The 22,017-nt window shown below is 39.4% G+C and overlaps 1 protein-coding gene across 2 annotated transcripts in view; it reads left to right on the forward strand.

The window, feature by feature from the left end:
* The first annotated feature begins 385 nt into the window (after positions 1-385).
* Positions 386-22,017, forward strand: part of LOC117992072 (pregnancy zone protein-like) — a 44,775-nt gene continuing 23,143 nt past the window's right edge. For both annotated transcript variants that reach the window (XM_034979724.2, XM_069505396.1), the window contains exons 1-11: positions 386-952; positions 6,786-6,958; positions 8,235-8,307; positions 9,743-9,905; positions 13,507-13,677; positions 14,809-14,924; positions 15,220-15,424; positions 16,016-16,141; positions 17,097-17,294; positions 19,556-19,717; positions 21,537-21,869. In XM_034979724.2, coding sequence (XP_034835615.1) covers positions 879-952; positions 6,786-6,958; positions 8,235-8,307; positions 9,743-9,905; positions 13,507-13,677; positions 14,809-14,924; positions 15,220-15,424; positions 16,016-16,141; positions 17,097-17,294; positions 19,556-19,717; positions 21,537-21,869 — 1,794 coding nt within the window. In that variant the 5' untranslated portion in view covers positions 386-878. The remainder of the gene's footprint in view (positions 953-6,785; positions 6,959-8,234; positions 8,308-9,742; positions 9,906-13,506; positions 13,678-14,808; positions 14,925-15,219; positions 15,425-16,015; positions 16,142-17,096; positions 17,295-19,555; positions 19,718-21,536; positions 21,870-22,017) is intronic.

The following is a 22,017-nucleotide window of genomic DNA, read 5'->3' on the forward strand; positions in this document are numbered from 1 at the left end:
TCATGATCAACCCATCACCGGCTCACTACAGAGCACAGGTCACCTCTCAGAATGAGAATTGTTTTGGCCATAGCCACGCTGGCCATGTGCGGATTAGTAGACTTCACACACCTTTGAAAACATTATGGAGAACTCTTACGCATGCAGGTTTCCTCACGATGTTTTCCTTTACTGTTAAATAAAGTGATATTTTAATTTATTAAAACGCACATCCCGACCTCCGATTAATGGCGGACGCCCTAACCACTAGGCTGCCACAGCTTCATCGGCTAGTGTCCCAAAAAAAAAGATACAAAAAAATATGGAAATGTTGCAAACCCCTGCGCGCACACATTCGCTCGCGACCTTTGCGCAAGCGTCGTTCGGTCAGTTCTAGTCGGGCGCATCTCTCCCGCGCGGCGTTATTTCCGTTTTGAATATAGAATGTTTCCGTTGTTTTCCTTTTTTTATTTTAAATGATGCGCGTTTATGAAAACTGTACACAAAGATTTATTTTAAAATGTCAATTAAATAAACGCTTTCAAAGCAAAAAACTTTCAAGCGAATAATTTCACGTATCACTTATTATTTAAAGACGCCAAAAGAAATACCCTACTGTTTTTGTTTGAATTTTTGCGTAAAACTATTACAGAGTCAACATACTTAAACAGCTAATTTTTAGTGTTCGAATTTCAAATTAATCTTTGGACGCCAAGGAAAAAATAGAATTTTGTACTAAGTATTTAAAATAACTTTGGATAAACTTGAAAAAATAAAAGAATAGTTGTTTTAATTTATAAATTACAAATGAAGTGTTACCTAGGACTTAAGTAGGAACTAGAATACCTAAATGTCTGGACTGTTAAAATATTTTAGTGGAAAAGTGATAGAACGTGAGAATGTGCTGGTTTATCGTTTTGTTTATAATACCGACGCAGGCGCAGTTCTTTCAAACGCCGCAAAATATTACAAGGTGTGTTACAACTTGTCGATTTATCATTTTTACGATCATTTCATCATCATCATCATCATCATCATATTTTCAATCTCAAGTCTCCTTTTAGAATGACAAGAGTTCAGGCGATAGTCTACTATACCTACTAGCCAAGTGCGGATTGACAGACTTCGCACACCTTTGACTTTTGAGAACATTATGGAGAACTCTAAGGCATGCAGGTTTCCTCGCGATGTTTTCCTTCACTAAGTGATATATTATAATAAACCTTTATTTGATAATAATACACACATGAAATGTAGAAGTATAAATCCCGCAAATTGCTAATGCGCGTGGCCGTCATTTTAGTGACGTCAGCACCAGACTGAAGTTTCGAGCTGATGGTATATTTTTGTTTCGGCTAACGTCAAAATGACGTCATTTCGATGCTAATGAGACATGGTTCCAGCGCAATAGCAATTTGCGGGACTTATACTACAAAGATACGTACTATAACTACTTACGTAAACCTTAAACCCAGTTTCACTAGCCTTTAAATCCTCTTCAACCTAGTTGCCTGGTAGAGATCGCTTCACAGCGACAAGGCCGCTAATTGTATGTTCTTCTTTTACATGTTACTTTTTAGGGTTCCGTACCTCAAAAGGGAAAATGGAACCCTTATAGGATCACTTTGTTGTCTGTCTGTCTGTCTGTCAAGAAACCTACAGGGTACTTCCCGCTGACCTAGAATCATGAAATTTGGCTGGTAGGTAGATCTTATAGCTGACATTTGGGGAAAAATCTGAAAACCGTGAATTTAGGGTTAGATCACACAAAAAAAATTAAATTGTTGTCATGAACTAATAATTAGTATTTTCAACTTTCGAAGTGAGTGACTATATATAGAGGGGTATCATATGAAAGGTCTTCACCTGTACAAGCTAAAACAGATTTTTATTTATTTTTATGCATCATAGTTTTTGAATTATCGTGCAAAATGTCGAAAAAATACGACTGTAGTACGGAACCCTCATTGCGCGAGCCTGACTCGCACTTGGCCGGTTTTATGTGTCTTTTATTTTTGGTGTACAATAAAGAATATTAAAAAAAAGATAACATGGATCAAAGCAACCTACTTAATAAGTTGTAGGTAAGTAAATAAGTATAAATGCCCCTAAATAATGGGCTTAGCATTATCTCGTGAGCATCATGACGAATCTAGGGAGTAGAACCCGTGACCCTTTTAATACCGACCCTGTTATCCATGGCATGTCCGTGGCATTGCGTGTATATTAATACTTAACATCATTTTTAGGGTTCCGTACCTCAAGGAAAAAAGTAGCCCTTATAGATATAGGATCACTTTGTTCTGTCTGTCTGTCAAGAAACCTATAGGGTGCCTACTTCCCGTTGACCTACAATTATGAAATTTGGCGGGAAAATAGGTCTTATAGCAGGCATAAAATCTGAAAACCGTAAATTTGTGGTTACATTACAAGAAAAAATTAAAATATGTTCATTTAAACAAATATTGCTATTTTCAACTTTCAAAGTAAGATAAGTATACCAAGTGGTATCATATGAAAGGGCTTTACTTGTACATTCTAAAACAGATTTTTATTTATTTTTAAGTATAGTAGTCTTTGATTTATCGTGCAAAATGTCGATAAAATACAATTGTAGTACGGAACCCTCAGTGCGCGAGTCTGACTCGAACTTCGCCGGTTTTTTTCGAAGTCGATGACTAAAGCCAACTAACTGTAAAAGGCGTATTTTAATCATCTTTGTTTACATTGTGATTGGCCTACAACAATGCTTTAGTAATTATAATATCTATCCTCTTAAGACAAAAGAGGCTGCGAGGCTTTGATATGGAATTAGTTGCTAATCACTGCTGCGAGGCTTATTAGGTAACCTACCTGCGATATTACATTGTTCAATCAACTGTTCAAGTCGCAGAATCTAAAATAAGATAATAGAAATGGTATAAAAAAAAATTACAAAAAAAATAAAACCGACTTCGATACACAAACACTAAAAATTGAAAAATAATTTAATTTATTACCGAATATATTATGTATACAAGAGTTAATATAGTTCCATAATAATACTTTTTGGTGCCGGTGCCAATTAGCTTTAGCTGCGCGAATCGTCTAGACTTCATATTTTTATGAGACTCCACAATGGCACCTCATTGGCACCGACCCCAAGATGATGATATAGTTATCATCATCTTGCAAATGCAACAACTGACCATCAAAGTGTAATTTATTACCTATTTTGAATAAACCATTTGATTGACTTATTACAGTGTCCGGCAGGAATTGATTGAGATTGAAAAAGATTGCACACCGAACTTTAGAAAGAGATAACGGTTTCTTCGCTGAATATATTCAAAAGAGATAACGGTTTCTTCTGTCGGCTTCTATGAAATACTGGCATGTAACGTCACAATATTCGGCTATATCGACTCCAGAACACTCGGATTTGGATCGGATTGATTACTTAGACTGCTTAGAGCCTAAAACTTGTGTATTTTAGTATGGAACCTTTGTATTTTAGTGCACTCTTTGCCCTATGAGCTATTGGGGTTCTAACAAACTCTTTACCACTTCTATACCAATGCTAAATTCTGTGGTTCAAGCTGTCTCGTTTATTTATGGAAGGAAATACAATCCACGGTCATGCTTCATCGTAACAGCCTCTAGAGCTAGACGTCCACTGTTGGATATTATCAATTATCTATATATATAAAATTCAAAGTCCTGACTGACTGACTGACATATATATCAACGCACAGCCTAAACCGCTGGTCCTAAAGACATGAAATTTGGAGAGTCTATTCTTTGTAAAGAGTAGGTATCCACTAAGAAAGGATTTTTCGAAATTCCACCCCTAAGTGGGTTAAATGGGAGATGGAAATTTGTATGAAAGTCCGTCATTTTTCAGGTTATTTGCATAAAAATTCAGGATTTTTGGAAAATTCGCCCATAAGGGTGGTAAAATAGGGGATGAAAGTTTGTATGGGACAGTTTTAATTATTGATATTATTAACTTGAAATTTGGAAAGTAGGTTTTTTCTTGAGGTGTCAGCTAAGAAAAAAAAATGCCATTTGTTTCCTGTAGGCCACGCGGGCGAAGCCGCGAGTATAGAAGCTAGTCATTTTATAAACAGATAGGTATTTTATAACCAACCGCCAAGACTAAACTGAGCTGTCTAAAAAGAGACAAAACTTAGCTAATAATGAGGTCCTACCTGAACCTTTAAAAGTTAAGGGCTTTAATTAAGTAGATAAGGCTAGCTTTAAGTTTTATTGTAATATTTTCATTAACAAAGATCTATTTTGTACAGTAAACCAGAAGACCTCAAGAAAGCCATGTCACGGTGACAACCTCTTAACCTCTTAAGCTGTCAGTTTCAATTTCACTTATAGAGAGAGTCAGCACGTGCCAGACCTTCGTTATTTTAAAAAAGCTCAAAGTTTCTCTGCGTATAGTCCCCAACACAGGGAGCAACGATCAGCGACTATGAAGTTTGGATCATGCAAATCATGGTGGCTTTGGGAAATAACAGGTAACAAAGATGTAAAAAATCTTACGTCAAAAGTATAAAGTCCAATTTTTTATATTTTCTTCGGAACAGTACCTATTAGAAATCACGTCATGCTTTGCCAGGTACTTAAGTAGTAAACCAAACTTCATAATCGCTAATCATTCCTCCCAGTGTTGGGGACAATGGGAACGCAGAGAAACTTTCAACTTTTATAAAAAAGCGAAGGTCTGGCACACACTGGCTCTTAGTCCATTAACTCTCGAGTTTCGACCTCAAAATGAGGGTACCTGGCAGTAAACAGCATTAAACACTCAGTTACCTTGTTCAGCGATATTCCTACTACAGATGTCGACTTTGACCCACTGAGGAAAATTCACACATTCCACATACCTACGTACCATAAATCTTCAAAACCAGACAATTGCGAGTCGTACTCGCACACAAAGGGTTCCGTCCAAGGGTTGTTACGGTTGGCAATATTTTTGATGCGGATGCGGATATCTGAATTAATGCGAATGTTCCGTATTTGCGGATGCTTTTTTGATTGATCAGTTAGCGAACGAAGATATCAACTAGTAAACACGCGCCTTTCCTTTTATATATTTAGACTAGCTTCTGCCCACGACTTCGTCCGCATGGACCACACAAATTTCAACCCCCTGTTTTACTCCTTAGGGATTGAATTTTCAAAAATCCTTTCTTATCGGATGTCTGCGTCATAATAACTATCTGCATGCCAAATTTCAGCCCGATCCGTCCAGTACTTTGAGTTGTGCATTGATAGATCAGTCAGTCAGTCACCTTTTTCTTTTATATATTTAAACTAGCTTATGCTCGCGACTTCGTCCGCGTGGACTACAAAATTTCAAAACCCTATTTCACCCCCTTAGGAGTTGAATTTTCAAAAATCCTTTCTTAGCGGATGCCTACGTCATAATAGCTATCTGCATGCCAAATTTCAGCCCCATCCGTCCAGTAGTTTGAGCTGTGCGTTGATAGATCAGTGAGTCAGTCAGTCAGTCAGTCACCTTCTCCTTTTATATATATAGATTTGTCACACCCGCAGTACAACATATACAAAGTCTATGTTGACAGCTTGATTTACTATACTATAGAATTGATGATCAGAATAATTTATGGCCATAGAAGCGCCATAAATGTGGCAATAGGTCATGGAATGCCGGTTATAATAATATTATAAATCTTTATCTTCCTAAAAGAGATGTGGGTTTAATATGAAACTGGCAGGTTAGGTTAGGTTAGGTTACCCCTTCCAGGTTATCTCGCTTCCATCTTAGACTGCATCGTCACTTACCACCAGTTGAGATTGCAGTCAAGGGCTACCTTGTATCTGAATGATTAAAAAAACCGGCCAAGTGCGAGTCAGGCTCGCGCAATGAGGGTTCCGTACTACAGCCGTATTTTTTCGACATTTTGCACGATAATTCAAAAACTATGATGCATAAAAATAAATAAAAATCTGTTTTAGAATGTACAGGTGAAGACCTTTCATATGATACCCCACTTGATATAGTCACTTACTTCGAAAGTTGAATTATTAGTTATTTATTAGTTCATGACCACAATTTAATTTTTTTTTGTGTGATCTAACCCTAAATTCACGGTTTTCAGATTTTTCCCCCAAATGTCAGCTATAAGATCTACCTACCTGCCAAATTTCATGATTCTAGGTCAACGGGAAGTAGGTACCCTGTAGGTTTCTTGACAGACGGACAGACAGACAGACAGACAGACAGACAGACAACAAAGTGATCCTATAAGGGTTCCGTTTTTCCTTTTGAGGTACGGAACCCTAAAAACGACTTCCATGGTGCAGAGTTAAACACCCACAGTCTTATAGGTTCCTAGATATTTTTTTTAAAGTACTCTGTGTACCTATCAGTTTAAAGTACTCTGTGTATCAGTTTAAAGTACTCTGTGTATCAGTTTAAAGTACTCTGTGTATCAGTTTAAAGTACTCTGTGTATCAGTTTAAAGTACTCTGTGTATCAGTTTAAAGTACCTACTCTGTGTATCAGTTTAAAGTACTCTGTGTATCAGTTTAAAGTACTCTGTGTATCAGTTTAAAGTACTCTGTGTATCAGTTTAAAGTACTCTGTGTATCAGTTTAAAGTACTCTGTGTATCAGTTTAAAAGGGTTTCTAAAACTGTACCTACTGTTTAATTTTACATCTCTTATAGGAACTTTACTAGCTTATGCTCGCGATTTCGTCCGCGTGGACTACACAAGTTCCAAACCCCTATTTCACCCCCTTAGGGGAGTTTCTAAAAAACCTAACTACGAATTGTCTTTTCCAGCTCGCCATGCACGGACAGGAATCACATGTTCCTCGCGCCAGGAGTGCTGGCCGCTGGGGGGAACAGCAGAGCCTGCATATCCAGGTTTCACACTGACGGGCCGGCACACCTCCATCTCACCCTGCTTACAGACGACGGCGGTACTGTCTCTGCTTCCAGGGACTTGATACCAGGTATGCGTATTTTATTTTATTTTATTTTATTTTAGCGTTTAAACTACCGTGAGTGATTTCCATTATAAATACTATCTGTCCCGGCTTACTCACGTGTGTAGTCGACGTTAGCCCGACTAGTTTCGAACCCATCCGGGGTCCTTTTTCAAGGGAGTCCGTCCGCGCACGCGCCGCGGTTTTGACTCAAAACAGTCAAAACCGCGGCGCGTGCGCGGACGGACTCCCTTGAAAAAGGACCCCGGATGGGTTCGAAACTAGTCGGGCTAACGTCGACTACACACGTGAGTAAGCCGGGACAGATAGTATTTATTTTATTTATTAAATTAACTAACGGCTACTTACACTAATACATTAAAAAAAACTGAATTCTAAAAAAAATATTACTTACTAAATGTAGTCGCCAATTAAAAGTTAATACAACATTTACAAACATATGTGACAAAATAAAAATACAAACGTCAATAAGATTACAGATATAGTTATTATAGATTACTAGCTTATGCTCGCGACTTCGTCCGCGTGGACTACAAAATTTCAAAACCCTATTTCACCCCCTTAGGAGTTGAATTATCAAAAATCCTTTCTTAGCGGATGCCTACGTCATAATAGCTATCTGCATGCCAAATTTCAGCCCGATCCGTCCAGTAGTTTGAGCTGTGCGTTGATAGATCAGTCAGTCAGTCAGTCATTCAGTCAGTCAGTCAGTCAGTCAGTCACCTTTTCCTTTTATATTTATAAGATTAGTTATTGCCAAGCAAGTACGTGCAGGGCCCTCTTTCCCACTGGGCACTCTGGGGACGTGCCCAGAAACTCGGCGAGTTTCTTGCTGGTTCTTCTCGGTAGGAAAGGCATTCCGAACCAGTGGTAGAGGCATCCGACGATTCAAAAATACTTGTAAAAGTTTAGTTGAATACAAAAAAAATATTTTCATTTTCATTTCATTTTCACTAGAACACAGGCCTCCTCTCAGAGTGAGAAGGGTTTTGGCCATAGTGTACCACACTGGCCATGTACGGACTGGTAGACTTCACAGTTCACACACCTTTGAGAACATTATGGAGAACTCTCAGGTATGCAGGTTTCCTCGCGATGTTTTCCTTCACCGTTAAAGCAAGTGCTATTTAATTAATTAAAACGCACATAACTCCGAAAAGTTAGAGGTGCGTGCCCGGAATCAACCCCCAACCTCTGATTAGAAGGCGGACGTCTATCACAGCCTGTGATCACAGCCGATTATAGTTTAGTCCAACAAAACACAGAACGTCTAATTTCACAGGTGATGGAGGCTGCCTGGACATATCGGTGCCCCTAAGACCTAATACCAAAGCTGAACTTAATGTTAATATAAGGTAAGCCCCTTTTCTAATCATCATCATCACCTAATAGACGTCCACTGCTGGACATAGGTCTCTTGTAGGGACTTCCACACGCCACGGTCTTGCGCCGCCTGTACTCGTAGTACAAGTTGAGTACAAGATTTTACGTCTCACCAAACCAAACCAAATTCGAGAGTCGAAATACTTCCGCGTTACAGTAAACTGGATCTTAAATGCCTTGTTTTAAAGCTCAAGTTTGTCTACACTTCTACAGCCAGCGCTCCAAGCGGAAACATTGCGAAATTAAAATCAGTGGCATTGAATATTTGACTTCAATTCAAGGCTGTTTAGGTCCATTTTACTGTAACGCGGAAGTATTTCAAGTCTCGAATTTGGTTTCGTTTGGTGAGACGTAAAATCTTGTACTACGGATACTGAATCCAGGGGCTCCCTGCGACTCGTCTGATGTCGTCCGTCCACCTAGTGGGGGGTCTTCCAACACTGCGTCTTCCGGTGCGAGGTCGCCATTCCAGCACCTTGGGACCCCAACGTCTATCGGTTGTACGAACTATGTGCCCTGCCCATTGCCACTTCAGCTTCGCGACCCGTTGAGCCCTTTTCTAATGCCGTAGGATTTTTTTTTAAATTTATATACTACCGCTTTATTTTTAAGAAAAAAATACCGTTCTAAATTCTAGGTAATAGATAATGACCGCCAAAATTTTTAGCAACTAGCATGGCAACTATTCTTAAAAACATAAATTTTTAGCAACTAGCATGGCAACTATTCTTAAAAACATAAATTTTTAGCAACTAGCATGGCAACTATTCTTAAAAACATACATTTTTAGCAACTAGCATGGCAACTATTCTTAAAAACATACATTTTTAGCCACTAGCATGGCAACTATTCTTAAAAACATACATTTTTAGCAACTAGCATGGCAACTATTCTTAAAAACATACATTTTTAGCAACTAGCATGGCAACTATTCTTAAAAACATACATTTTTAGCAACTAGCGTGGCAACTATTCTTAAAAACATACATTTTTAGCAACTAGCATGGCAACTATTCTTAAAAACATAAATTTTTAGCAACTAGCATGGCAACTATTCTTAAAAACATACATTTTTAGCAACTAGCATGGCAACTATTCTTAAAAACATACATTTTTAGCCACTAGCATGGCAACTATTCTTAAAAACATACATTTTTAGCAACTAGCATGGCAACTATTCTTAAAAACATACATTTTTAGCAACTAGCATGGCAACTATTCTTAAAAACATACATTTTTAGCAACTAGCGTGGCAACTATTCTTAAAAACATACATTTTTAGCAACTAGCATGGCAACTATTCTTAAAAACATACATTTTTAGCAACTAGCATGGCAACTATTCTTAAAAACATACATTTTTAGCAACTAGCATGGCAACTATTCTTAAAAACATACATTATTTCAGATACCCAGAAGCAAACTGTGCGTGGGACCGTGGTGTCACCGTGCGAATAGCCAGCGGTCGAGTGGTGATAGTCCACACTGAACGAGGAAGATACCATCCTGGGGACACGGTTCGATTCCGCGCTGTGGCTCTCAAGGCCGACCTCACTCCAGCTCATACCACTGTGAGTTTTGTTTTTAACTGACTTCCAAAAAGGATCATCATCATCATGATCAACCCGTCACCGGCTCACTACAGAGCACGGGTCTCCTCTCAGAGTGAGAATGGTTTTGGCCATAGTCTACCACGCTGGCCATGTGCGGATTGGTAGACTTCACACACCTTTGAGATCATTATGGAGAACTCTCAGGCATGCAGGTTTCCTCACGATGTTTGCCTTCACCGTTAAAGCAAGTGATATTTAATTACCATAACTCAGAAAAGTTACAGATGCATGCCCGGGATCGAACCCCCGACCTCCGATTAGAAGGCGGACGTCCTAACCACTAGGCACTAGGCAAAAAGGATAGTAGTTCTCAATTCGGCCCGTTTCTTATTTTTTATGTACACCGATTTTTTTCGAGGTTTCTGGACCGATTTGCATTTTTTTTTTAATCAACATAGGACGTTTCCGTGTTGGTTTCTCGGGCATTTCCAAGGGTTTGAGCGGACCGTTGAAGGGTTGGGTGCAAAAAATCGCAGACATGAGCAACTGCAAAAAAATTAGGTAAAAGGAAGATAAAATAACCTGTTAACGAATTGTGACAAACCTAACTGTTAATAATTTAACTCTCCAATTTATCTCATAAAAAAAAGTTTGCGTTCATCTCAAAACCGGTAACACGAGTATGTTGCAATCATGTGCGAAGGTTTAGTCATTTGTCATTGTGCCCGGCTTTTATTTAATTCATTAAAATACCGCATAGGTAACCCTTTAAATTTTTAATTGAGATGATCTTAATTTTTTAGTTTTTACTGTTTGTGTTTTATAAGAGATTTAATCATCAAAAGTAATAATTTGGATACATGGTCGCTTACTATGGGCATATGAGTGGGATATCTACTCGTGTGCTATGGGCCTCATAAGAAAGCTCAGAGTCACTCAGCCGGCGATGGAGAGAGCTATGCTTGGAGTTTCTCTACGTGATCAAATCAGAAATGAGGAGATCCGTAGGAGAACTAGAGTAACCGACATAGCTCAACGGGTTGCGAAGCTGAAGTGGCAATGGGCAGGGCACATAGTTCGTACAACCGATAGACCAATACACCGTTCTCAAGGTGCTGGAATGGCGACCTCGCACCGCAAGGCGCAGCGTTGGAAGACCCCCACTAGGTGGACGGACGACATCAGACGAGCCACTATATTCAGGCGGCGCGCAAGACCGTGGCGTGTGGAAGTCCCTACAAGAGACCTATGTCCAGCAGTGGACGTCTATCGGTTGATGATGATGACTAATTCATTTAATTCGTTAAAAAAAAGTATTTTCGTTATCACAAAGTTTTTTGGTCAACTCTTGGTACTAGGTCAGGCATTATAAGAAATGCCCATAAAACTGCAAGCAGCTGCAACTAATTTAGTAGCACAGTAAGCGTAACACTAACACGGTTAACTAAATATTATCGCGAGTGCAAATAATTTGTTTATTGTAGGTACACAGGTTCGATGTTTGTGTAAGATAAAAGGTTGGTAATAATGCATACATTTTGAGATCTCACTCGCCATTTTACTCGCTCCAGCCATGCACGGGGCTGCAATAGCTTGTATAGTATGGTAGGTACAATAATATTGTAAATTGAAAAATTAAAAAGAGCAACCGCCGAGTTTCCTGCAAAGTGGTAAATTAAACTAACTGACGATTCAAAAGCACTAGTAAAAAGTACTTGAATAAAATATATTCTATTCTTTAGTTCTATGTGTCAAATGACATGTCAAAGTATACCTACACGATTTTAGTCCTGAGATCTTATCTTACTCATCATTTTAGCTCTATGTGTCAAATATCATTATCAGACTACTCGGATATTTTTTTCGACATTTCGCACGATAAATCAAAAACTATTATGCATAAAATTAAATAAAAAATCTGTTTTAGAATGTACAAGTAAAGCCCTTTCATATGATACCCCACTTGGTACAGTTATATCCAACTTTGAAAATTGAAAATACTAATATTTGTTCATGAATACATTTTAAATTTTTCTCTGTGGTGTAACCACAATTTCACGGTTTTAGGATTTATTCCTTTACTTGTGCAGACCTACCTTTTAAATGTCATGATTCTAGGTCAACGGGAATTACCCTAGAATAATAAATCCTAATTCCAACATCAACGGGAAGTACCTTTCCTATAGGTTTTCTTGACAGACACGACAGACAGACAGATAAACAGACAGGCAACAAAGTGATCCTATAAGGGTACTTTTTTTGAGGTACGGAACTCTAAAAACGCAATTATTATATAACAATAGTTTCCAAGACTGTAAGTCAGTGTACCACAAGTGTCTCACACTTGTATCACTCGTATAATATGCTTAAGTAGTGCTCGACTGCTCGGCATGCAAGCTCACACCGCATGTACAGTACGCGGCCGAATGTGATGAACTTCGGCCTTTAGAATGACATTTCATCTTTGTAAAGCGTTGTCTCTGTAACTCATACCCATACGACGTTTTGTCGGTCTCAACGACCGAGACAGTGCTCTACAAATCTGCTGCGCGATTGAGTAGGGCGATTGTCTAAAACCTGCATCAATCATTATTAAAATCTCAATTGTTCTGATTGGCTGAATTTGTGCGATTCTTGTGGCAACAATGCATCGTTGCGCTCGCTCACTATTGGCTACAATGCATTGTTGCAACAAGAATCGCACAAATTCAGCCAATCAGAACAATTGAGATTGTAATAATGATTGATGCAGGTTTTAGACAATCGCCCTACTGCTATCTCCTTCTAAAGGTCGATGTTCATCACTTTTGGCCGAGTACTGTACATTTGTAGACAAAGCTCTTGACCGGGCTCTTCTCGCCTTCAACTTTAGTCTAGCACTTGTAGTCTAGTGACACGGTTTTTTGTAGTTTTTTAAAAGTAATAACTGTTCTTGTCTATTTATAAGTGACTTCCAAAAAGGAGGTGGTTTTCAATAGGCCCAGTTTTTTAAATGTAATTATCTTCACCGATTTTTGGGCCGCTTTGCAACTTTTCAATTTTTCAATCAATTGAAGTCTCTGAGGTGGTCCCATAAAAATTTCTGCATCCAACTCCGTGATCCTAATGCTGGTTAATGCCCGCCTAAGTAAGAACTGGTGCACTTCGACCGTCCGTTGTGCCAGATCCTTCTTTCCACGCACATGCAAACTGTGGAATCAACTCCCATCGGCGGTGTTCCCACTAGATTACAACATGGGGTTATTCAAGGGGCGGACTAACAATTTTCTAAAAGGCCGGCAACGCATCGGCGGTTCCTCCGGTGCTGCAAATGTTCATGGGCGGCGGTAATCACTTAACATCAGGTGACCCGCCTGCACGTTTGCTCGCTATCTCCTACTTCACCTAGGTACCGTACCGCAAGGCATCGTCGTCGTAATCGAAATTTCACGAACACTTACGAAGTGGTTTGCCTCTTCGTTTCTAACACCCTCCTGGCTTCAATTTTCTCTCCACTTTTAGTATGGGTACCTTGAAGTCAAGAGTGAATAGGCATCTTCTAGGCAAGCGCGCTCCATCTTAGGCTGCATCATCACCGATTCTTAAAACATTTTCAAAAGGATATCATTTAACATTCTAGATCGAAGAGGTATGGTTAGAAGGCCCACGCGGAGCTTGGGATGGAGTAAAAACGGCGCAGTGGCAACGTGTGAGGACCAGACTTGGACTGGCACAGCTACAGCATCAGCTAGACGAGCTGGCACCACCTGGGAAGTGGACTATCAGGGCCAGACTGGCAGATGGTTCTCAGGTATGTATCATTAAGTTGAAAAATAACTAGAATAGAATACAATCCCCTTCCCTTCCCAAATCCCCCAGTGGCCAGTACCCTTATTATAAAATGCAAAAGTGTGTTCGTTTGTTGGTTTGTCCTTCAATCACGTCACAACATTGCAACGGATTGACGTGATTTTTTGCATGGGTATAGATAAAGACCTGGAGAGTGACATATAGGCTACTTTTATTCTGAAAAATCAGAGTTCCCACGGAATTCTTAAAAAACCTATTTCCACGCGGACGAAGTCGCGGGCATCAGCTAGTAGGTACATAATATTTTTATTCGAATAAACTTTTACAAATGCCTTTGAATCGTCAAAATAATTTACCACCACTTAGAACCCGGATATCTTTGAAAGAAGAGTGAATATGCATCTTCTAGGTAAACGCGTCCCATGTTAGGCCACATCATCACTTTCCATCGGGTGTGATTGTAGTCAAGCGTATGCCTATAATGAATAATAATATAAACAATTGCTTTGGAGGCTAAGACGGACATTTGTATTATTAATTCTGATCGTATAGGGATAGGGTGTCACTTGAAAAAAACCGCTTGACAATTAGGATGGCTTAAAAACAGCGTAGTAGGAACTGACAACGCGTAAAAACTTGTCCCAGGATGGAGTCAGGTCACAGTTGAAATTCAGCGCTCTGGTTTGTATACGTGCTTGCACATAATGCAATGCAGGGCATTAGGCTGAGCAGGACTCAGGTACCCATTCTGGGTCGCAGGCGTAAAATGTTACGTCTATAGTACGCGACAGCAACGGATCGACGTGTTTTGCATGGGTATAGTTAAAGACCTGGAGAATTTCATAAGCTACTTTTTACCCACGGGATTCAAAAACCTAAATCCACGCGATCGAAGTCACGGGCATCAGCTAGTATATTATAATACAGTATAGCCTAAAATGGCACCACTTTCATTAATCTTCACCAGTCATTTACTTCTTAAGATCGCTCGTAGCATATCACAAGCAGGTGATTCTATAGTTTTGCTCGCGAGTTTAGTTACCTATAAGAGGAAACCAGAATCAACGAACCAAACGTTTCCCTGGTTCCCCACACTACGTATCCAGTGGTAGTAATATCACATACCTTTCAGGGATCCACGTCATTCTCAGTGGGCAACTATGAACTACCACCGTTCCAGCTGACAGTCCGTCACGCACCCATCGTCCTGAGGACCAGCGAGAGACTCGTGTGGACTGTGTGTGTCAGGTCAGTAGGCGACCCTCCACATATTCAGATTATTCATATATTTGCTGTAATATGGAGAAGAAGACTAAACTACTTCCATTTAATATGTTTAGTATAACTGCACCTGAACTTCTCAACACCCGTTTAAAGTCAGAAGATTAGTTGTTCAAGGAACCCCCAGTGGCCCCACAAAAAAATGTAGAATATGACTCCATTAATCTTGTAGGTTAGGTAAGCTATCTTTCAGCTGACACCACGAGGATTTATCTAGAGGAAACCTAATAAAACACTATGCTGCCGATTTTTTTCTTCCCAGATACCCGTGGTCAGAAGCGGTAGAGGGCATGCTGGTGATCCGACTCCGCGGCGCCGGTGGCAGTGGACAGGGTCAAGGTGGCATACGCACCGCAGTGCGTTTAAAAGCACCGCGCGCCTGCCATAGGCATGCAGCCGCCACCAAGCGCATAGGCCTCGACGGCACCAGCCCTCCTGATGTCATCGTTGCTGACTTCTCTTTCCAGGTTAACTCCTCAATTTGTACCTGGAACCAGTCCCTTGGAACTTGGAGTTCTTTCAGGTGGTCTTCCATTTTCACCCAAAACTCTTGCCCAAAAATCAAATTAAATCCTGGCCAACACCATTTAAACTTTTTAGGGTTCGATCAAGATTAAGGCGTTTTTCGCACAGCATTCTCCCACCTCCCCCAGGATATACAGCAGCCATCAAACAAAATATAGGTCCAGATACCCATGGTGAGAAGCCATAGTCAAACCATTAACTAAAAATCCAGTTTTTCTCCGGCAAAACTCGGCTATTCAAAAACTTGGATAACCTTTGAGATGCTCCTGTAAAAGTACTCTGTAAAAGTACAAGTTGCAGAGGTGTTTCGATAACTTGAATAACTTGGTAGAATAAAGGGTATGTGCCGTGCCTACGATGACTCGATTGTAGGTAATATGGGCAGTTATAGCCGTCCTGATATACATCTACTTCTCTAAGTAATCTGTGTATACATCCATCCTTTTAGGTAAAATCCAAAACGTTTCCCACTAAAACCTTAATTTCCTAGCTATATGGAACCTATTTCACATTCTTAATCTATTTTCTTTTAGGAGGAAGGAACACGTATCTGGCAAAACACAACAGTGATCTCCCAAGTTGTAGACGATCCCGTCAAACTAGAATTCCTTACGAAGCATCGAGCTGTCATATCGCCAGGGCTACCTTATAAAATAAAGGTAAGTTCCACAGGGAAAATCTTAAATGCAAGCGGCGCAAGTATGCCTCTCTTATAGAGAGTTACATTTTTGTGCCGTTTGCCGTGGAGACCCTGGGGCCATGGAGTCTTAGTGCTAAAAATTTTTTACGAGACATTTCACCGCGATTAATAGCCTCAACTGGTGACAGAAGGGCTGGCTCATTTTTTGCGCAGCGGATCAGCCTGGCTGTCCAGCGCGGAAATGCAGCCAGTATTCTTGGCACCATTCCACGCGGTCATGATTTATATAGTAATTAGATAAGGCTAGCTTTAAGTTTTATTGTATTAAAAAAAATCTTACAAATATTCCTGAATTCCTGGATGATACTCGTATACCGAACTATTGTAATTGTTTTTACTATTTACACAGGGTATAATGGCATCCGCTGCAGGGTCTACCTGTAAAATATAATATTATCTGGTATTCTTCAATTACTTACCAGTTTTTTCAGCCCATATCTGATGCGCAATACAGAACAAACCTTCTACTCATCGTTCCTCTAAAACAACGACATGGGGCCAGACAATAAATTCTTGAAACCCAATACTACACTACCCATTGGCAGTTTCTATAGTTCTGTAATTTTTTATGGACTTCTATAATATATTCATCTAAATCTGGTGACCATTAATTTTAAGCTTTTTTGTACCTTAGGCATAAGATGAATAAACTAGTTTTTTAAAAAAAAAAGAATATTAGCCATGTTAAATGACTAATATTCCCCTTTCCTCTCCAACTAAGCGTCAAGCTTGTGCTAGGAGTAGGTACGACAATAGTGCAGCGGGCGGGGTTTGAACCGTCGACCTTTCGGTTTTCAGTCCACTCCTTTACCCGTTGAGCTATCGAGGCTTTCTTCTTTCCTTCTTTCTTTCCATCTGCTCGTTTTCTTTTCATATGTATAAAATCTGCTATTCCAAATACTTCTTCCTTCCAGGTCAAAGCATCTCGATGGGATGATAAACCAGCGGTCAACGAAAGAGTGTCTGTCTGTCGATCACCAGCTATCACTCCTGAAGAATCATCATTTAATGCTGCCAAGGCTTCTTGTGTAGACTCCATCACCGATGCCAACGGAATCGGCAGGGTTATGTTCACGGCTGATGATGATGGAAAGCCGTACTACCACTTTCAGGTAATCACTGCGTTTCTGTTCATCAGCAATTATTATTGAAGAAGCTGTGGTAGCCTAGTGGTTAGGACGTCTGCCTCCTAATTGGAGGTCGGGGGTTCGATCCCGGGCACGCACCTCAACTTTTAAGAGTTATGTATGCTTTAAATAATTTATTAAATCACTTGATTTAACGGTGAAGAAAAATGTCATGAGGAAACTGGCATCCCTGATTTCTCCATCATCATCATCATTATCATGATGGTGATGATGGAGAAATCAGGCATGATCATGATCATGGAATTTCGGACAAGAAGAAATCTCGAAGCTTCCTGAACGCTGCCTAACCGAGTTGGATTCGATGGCTGACCTCTTTCTCGGAATTTAAGTATATTTGTATACCTAGGAAACACAATCCAGTTGGATAACTGGGTTGTGTGTCCTAGGTATATATAATAAAATAATAATAATAAAATCATTTATTTCACCAGATACAAAATCATATTTTGTTAGTATTGACACGTAGGTACCATAAAACTAATTATTATAAAATTCTTACTAAAACAATACTGTGCACCTGTTTTCCGAACTAGTAGAAACTGTGTCTCGGAAAACAGGGCCTCCAGCTCGGTGAGTACAAAGCTAACTACATACTAACTAACATACTAACTAAACTAAAGAGCTAAAGAAAATATTATGTGCGTGGAAGTCCATGTTATCTGTGTGTGTGTGTGTGTGTGTGTGTGTGTGTGTGTGTGTGTGTGTGTGTGTGTGTGTGTGTGTGTGTGTGTTTGTGTGTGCGTGAGTGCGTGTGTGTGGGGGTGTAAGTGAATGAGCACGTATAAGTGTGCATATGTGAGTGTCTTTGTATATGTTTGTGTACAATTGGGGTTACACTAGAATATCCAAAAGTTTTTCAGTATCCGAGTAAGTTTGTTTCAGAAGCCATTCCTGAAGAGAAGATTTGTATTTATACCTATTCAAAGAGTGGAGAGAAAGAATCTCTCTCTCTCCGGTCGTTCCTTCATTGCTGAAGATCGTGGTCCTGGCAATCTGCCCTCGAATGGATTATCTGTTTCGACCGGCTTCTGTTGGTGGCCATTTTCACCTGCTGGACTCTTTTAGCTGGTCGGACCACCTAGTTGGTGAGCGGCCTCTCGCTCTTTTGCCCTCAGTGTTGCCCGTCACTATTAGCTTTTCTAAGCTGTCTTCCCCCCGCCGTATGATGTACCTATAGGTATGAAAATGAAAATGAAAATGAAAATCTTTTTTATTCGTATAAACTTTTACAAGTGATTACGAATAGTCGGATGCATCTACCACTGGTTCGGAATGCCTTTCCTGCCGAGAAGAACCAGCAAGAAACTCGGCGGTTGCTCTTTTCAAATATTTGATATAGGTACAAGATTATGCCATGTACAAAATAGTATTTGCAGTCTTGTGCGTTGCTGGAACGAGCTGCAGGTCAAATCCACGCTCTTTTATCATTTAGATAATCTCCAATTGTGTAATATGCTTTTTTCAGGAGCATATTTTTAATAGATTTTTTAAACTTGTGCAAAGGTAAGTCCAAAATAGTTCGCGGGATTTTATTATAAAAGGTAATACCAAGATAGATAGATAGATTGTAGAAGAGTATATATAATATACTCTTCTACAATTTCGAGTGCATAGCTCCCAACGATTACTGGGTGGGACGGGACTCGAGTATTTGTTGGTGATGTAAACTCGATGAAATCTTGTTGATAATGATTGTTCAAAAAAAGGGATCTCGTAGAGTCATCTCTCTATTTTGTGGTACTGGGTTTCTTAAGGGGACTCACTTCAGTGCTTTCTTCATATAAACGTAGGAGGGAAAATACAACCATATTCGATATTGTACGCACAAAACTAAGAATTATATCGATTTATCTCGTCTTTATCTAGGTTCATTGATGTATAAAACATTGAAAAAAATATTGATTTAAAAGTTACGAGCCTCAAAAGATTCCTTTTTTTACACTAAATTTATGACAACCATGGGCGTAAATAAATAAGATTAGAGATATGAAAATTCTAAAAAAAAATTATCATTAGACATAGTTTATTTATTCATTAGTTGAAATAACTTTACTTTGCAAACATAAATTCAGTAGTTTTTTCTCAAAAATACTTTTCCTAAACCCTTGATTTCGGTGAAAATCATCGTGCCTCTCACCTTTCTCATACAATGTCAAGTGAAAAGCAAATAGGTTCGGTCGAGCGTACTGCGTCACCTTAAGGAAGATTTTGTGTTTGTGTTTTAGGCGCGTCTGTACAACGCGACAGCACACCTCGTAACCCGCTGCTCCACCACGCTAGGTCGCGCCGCCCTGGGTGCTCTTCGGACAGACTCGCGTGCGAGGACCTTACTGCCGCTGTACCTCAACCTGGGGCACCTTACCGCGCCCATCACAGTGCACTTCGTGGTAAGTGAACCCCTTAAAAGGCAATTTGTAAAGGTATACAAAAAAACCAGCCAAGTGCGAGTCAGACTCGCGCACTGAGGGTACTACAATCGTATTTTATCGACATTTTGCACGATAAATCAAAAACTATGATGCATAAAAAATAAATAAAAATCTGTTTTAGAATACACAGGTGCAGATCTTTCATATGATATCCCACTTGATATTAATGATATAGTTATCTTACTTTAATTCATGACAACAGTTAAATTTTTTTGTGGGATATAACCACAAATTCACGGTTTTCAGATTTTTTCCCGAATGTCTGCTATAAGACCTACCTACCAGCCAAATTTCATGATTCTAGGTCAACGGGAAGTACCCTGTAGGTTTCTTGACAGACAGATAACAAAGTGATCCTATAAGGCTTCCATTTTTCCTTATGTGATACGGAACCCTAAAAACTGATTTCGAAAAGGCGTTGCATATCCTAGCGATTGGACTTTAAAAGGAGGAGTTCAAAAAAGTGTACCATAGTACCTATAGGTACATGATTATCAGATTCTGCAGCGCGTCAGGGATGTTCGAGGCGCATGTAGACTGTTTTTATACTACTATGCGTGTATAATGGGGAGTGCTCTGAAGAGCTTTTTGACCTTATTCCACCCTCTTTTTTCTACAACCGCACCGCGCGCCACCGTAAGGAATTTCACCCTCACCATCTGGGTGTCTGGTGCACTTCGACCGTCCGCTGCGCCAGATCCTTCTTTCCACGCACGTGCAAACTGTGGAACCAACTCCCATCGGCGGTGTTCCCACTAGATTATAACATGGGGTTATTCAAGGGGCGGACCAACAAATTCCTAAAAGGCCGGCAACGCATCGGCGGCTCCTCTGGTGCTGCAAATGTTCATGGGCGGCGGTAATCACTTAACATCAGGTGACCCGCCTGCTCGCTTGCTCGCTATATCTATTAAAAAAAAAAAAAAAAAAATGCGGGCGCGGTGCACATCCCTGTTGCGTAGAGTCCGCTCCAGCCCCAACGGCCTCCTGAAGGTATTTTCTGACAGGATCGACTGCCAGTACTTGAATCACTGTTGTATGATTCACGTGCTGGCAAATCGATCCTGTCCTAATTTAAATAGTTATAGATTTTTTACTAACAAATAGGTTTAAGTTTCGTGTAATTACTAACACTAATATTAATAATTACTAACAATTAGGTTTAAGTTTCGTGTAATTACTAACACTAATATTAATAATTACTAACAATTAGGTTTAAGTTTCGTGTAATTACTAACACTAATATTAATAATTACTAACAAATAGGTTTAAGTTTCGTGTAATTACTAACACTAATATTAATAATTACTAACAATAAGGTTTAAGTTTCGTGTAATTACTAACACTAATATTAATAATTACTAACAATTAGGATTAAGTTTCGTGTAATTACTAACACTAATGTTAATAATTACTAACAAATAGGTTTAAGTTTCGTGTAATTACTAACACTAATATTAATAATTACTAACAATTAGGTTTAAGTTTCGTGTAATTACTAACACTAATATTAATAATTACTAACAATTAGGTTTAAGTTTCGTGTAATTACTAACACTAATATTAATAATTACTAACAATTAGGTTTAAGTTTCGTGTAATTACTAACACTAATATTAATAATTACTAACAATTAGGTTTAAGTTTCGTGTAATTACTAACACTAATATTAATAATTACTAACAATTAGGTTTAAGTTTCGTGTAATTACTAACACCAATATGATCCTTGTTGGTCGAAATAAAAACATTTTATTTTATTTTTATTTATTTTATAGGTGATCACTCGAGGTGGAATCATCTACCGGTGGGGCGCGACCACCCAATGCCCCATCACCAGCATCACAGACCAAATCCAGAGCACCGACAGAAACAGCATATGCACCAATCGAAATTTCCAGAAACTGGAACTGCCCAACAAGATTCTTGAAGGCAGGAACTCCTCAGAATTGGACTCGCTTTTGGACAGACACTTGTCCAAAGTGATACTACCAATTAAAGTCAGTAACCAGATGTGTCCCGATAGCCATATGATCGCGTACTTCTATTATAATAACGAGTTGATCACGGCTAGCAAACATTTCGAAATGGAGGAATGCTTCGCGAACAAGGTAAGATAATATTAATTTGAGCCTCAATAGCTCAACCGGTATAGGAGTGGACTGAAAACCGAAAGGTCGACGGTTCAAACCCCGCCCGTTGCACTATTGTCGTACCTACTCCCAGCACAAGCCTGACGCTTAATTGGAGAGGAAAGGG

This window comes from Maniola hyperantus, chromosome 20 (assembly GCF_902806685.2).
Source record: "Maniola hyperantus chromosome 20, iAphHyp1.2, whole genome shotgun sequence".
In the NCBI taxonomy this organism is placed as follows: domain Eukaryota; kingdom Metazoa; phylum Arthropoda; class Insecta; order Lepidoptera; family Nymphalidae; genus Maniola; species Maniola hyperantus.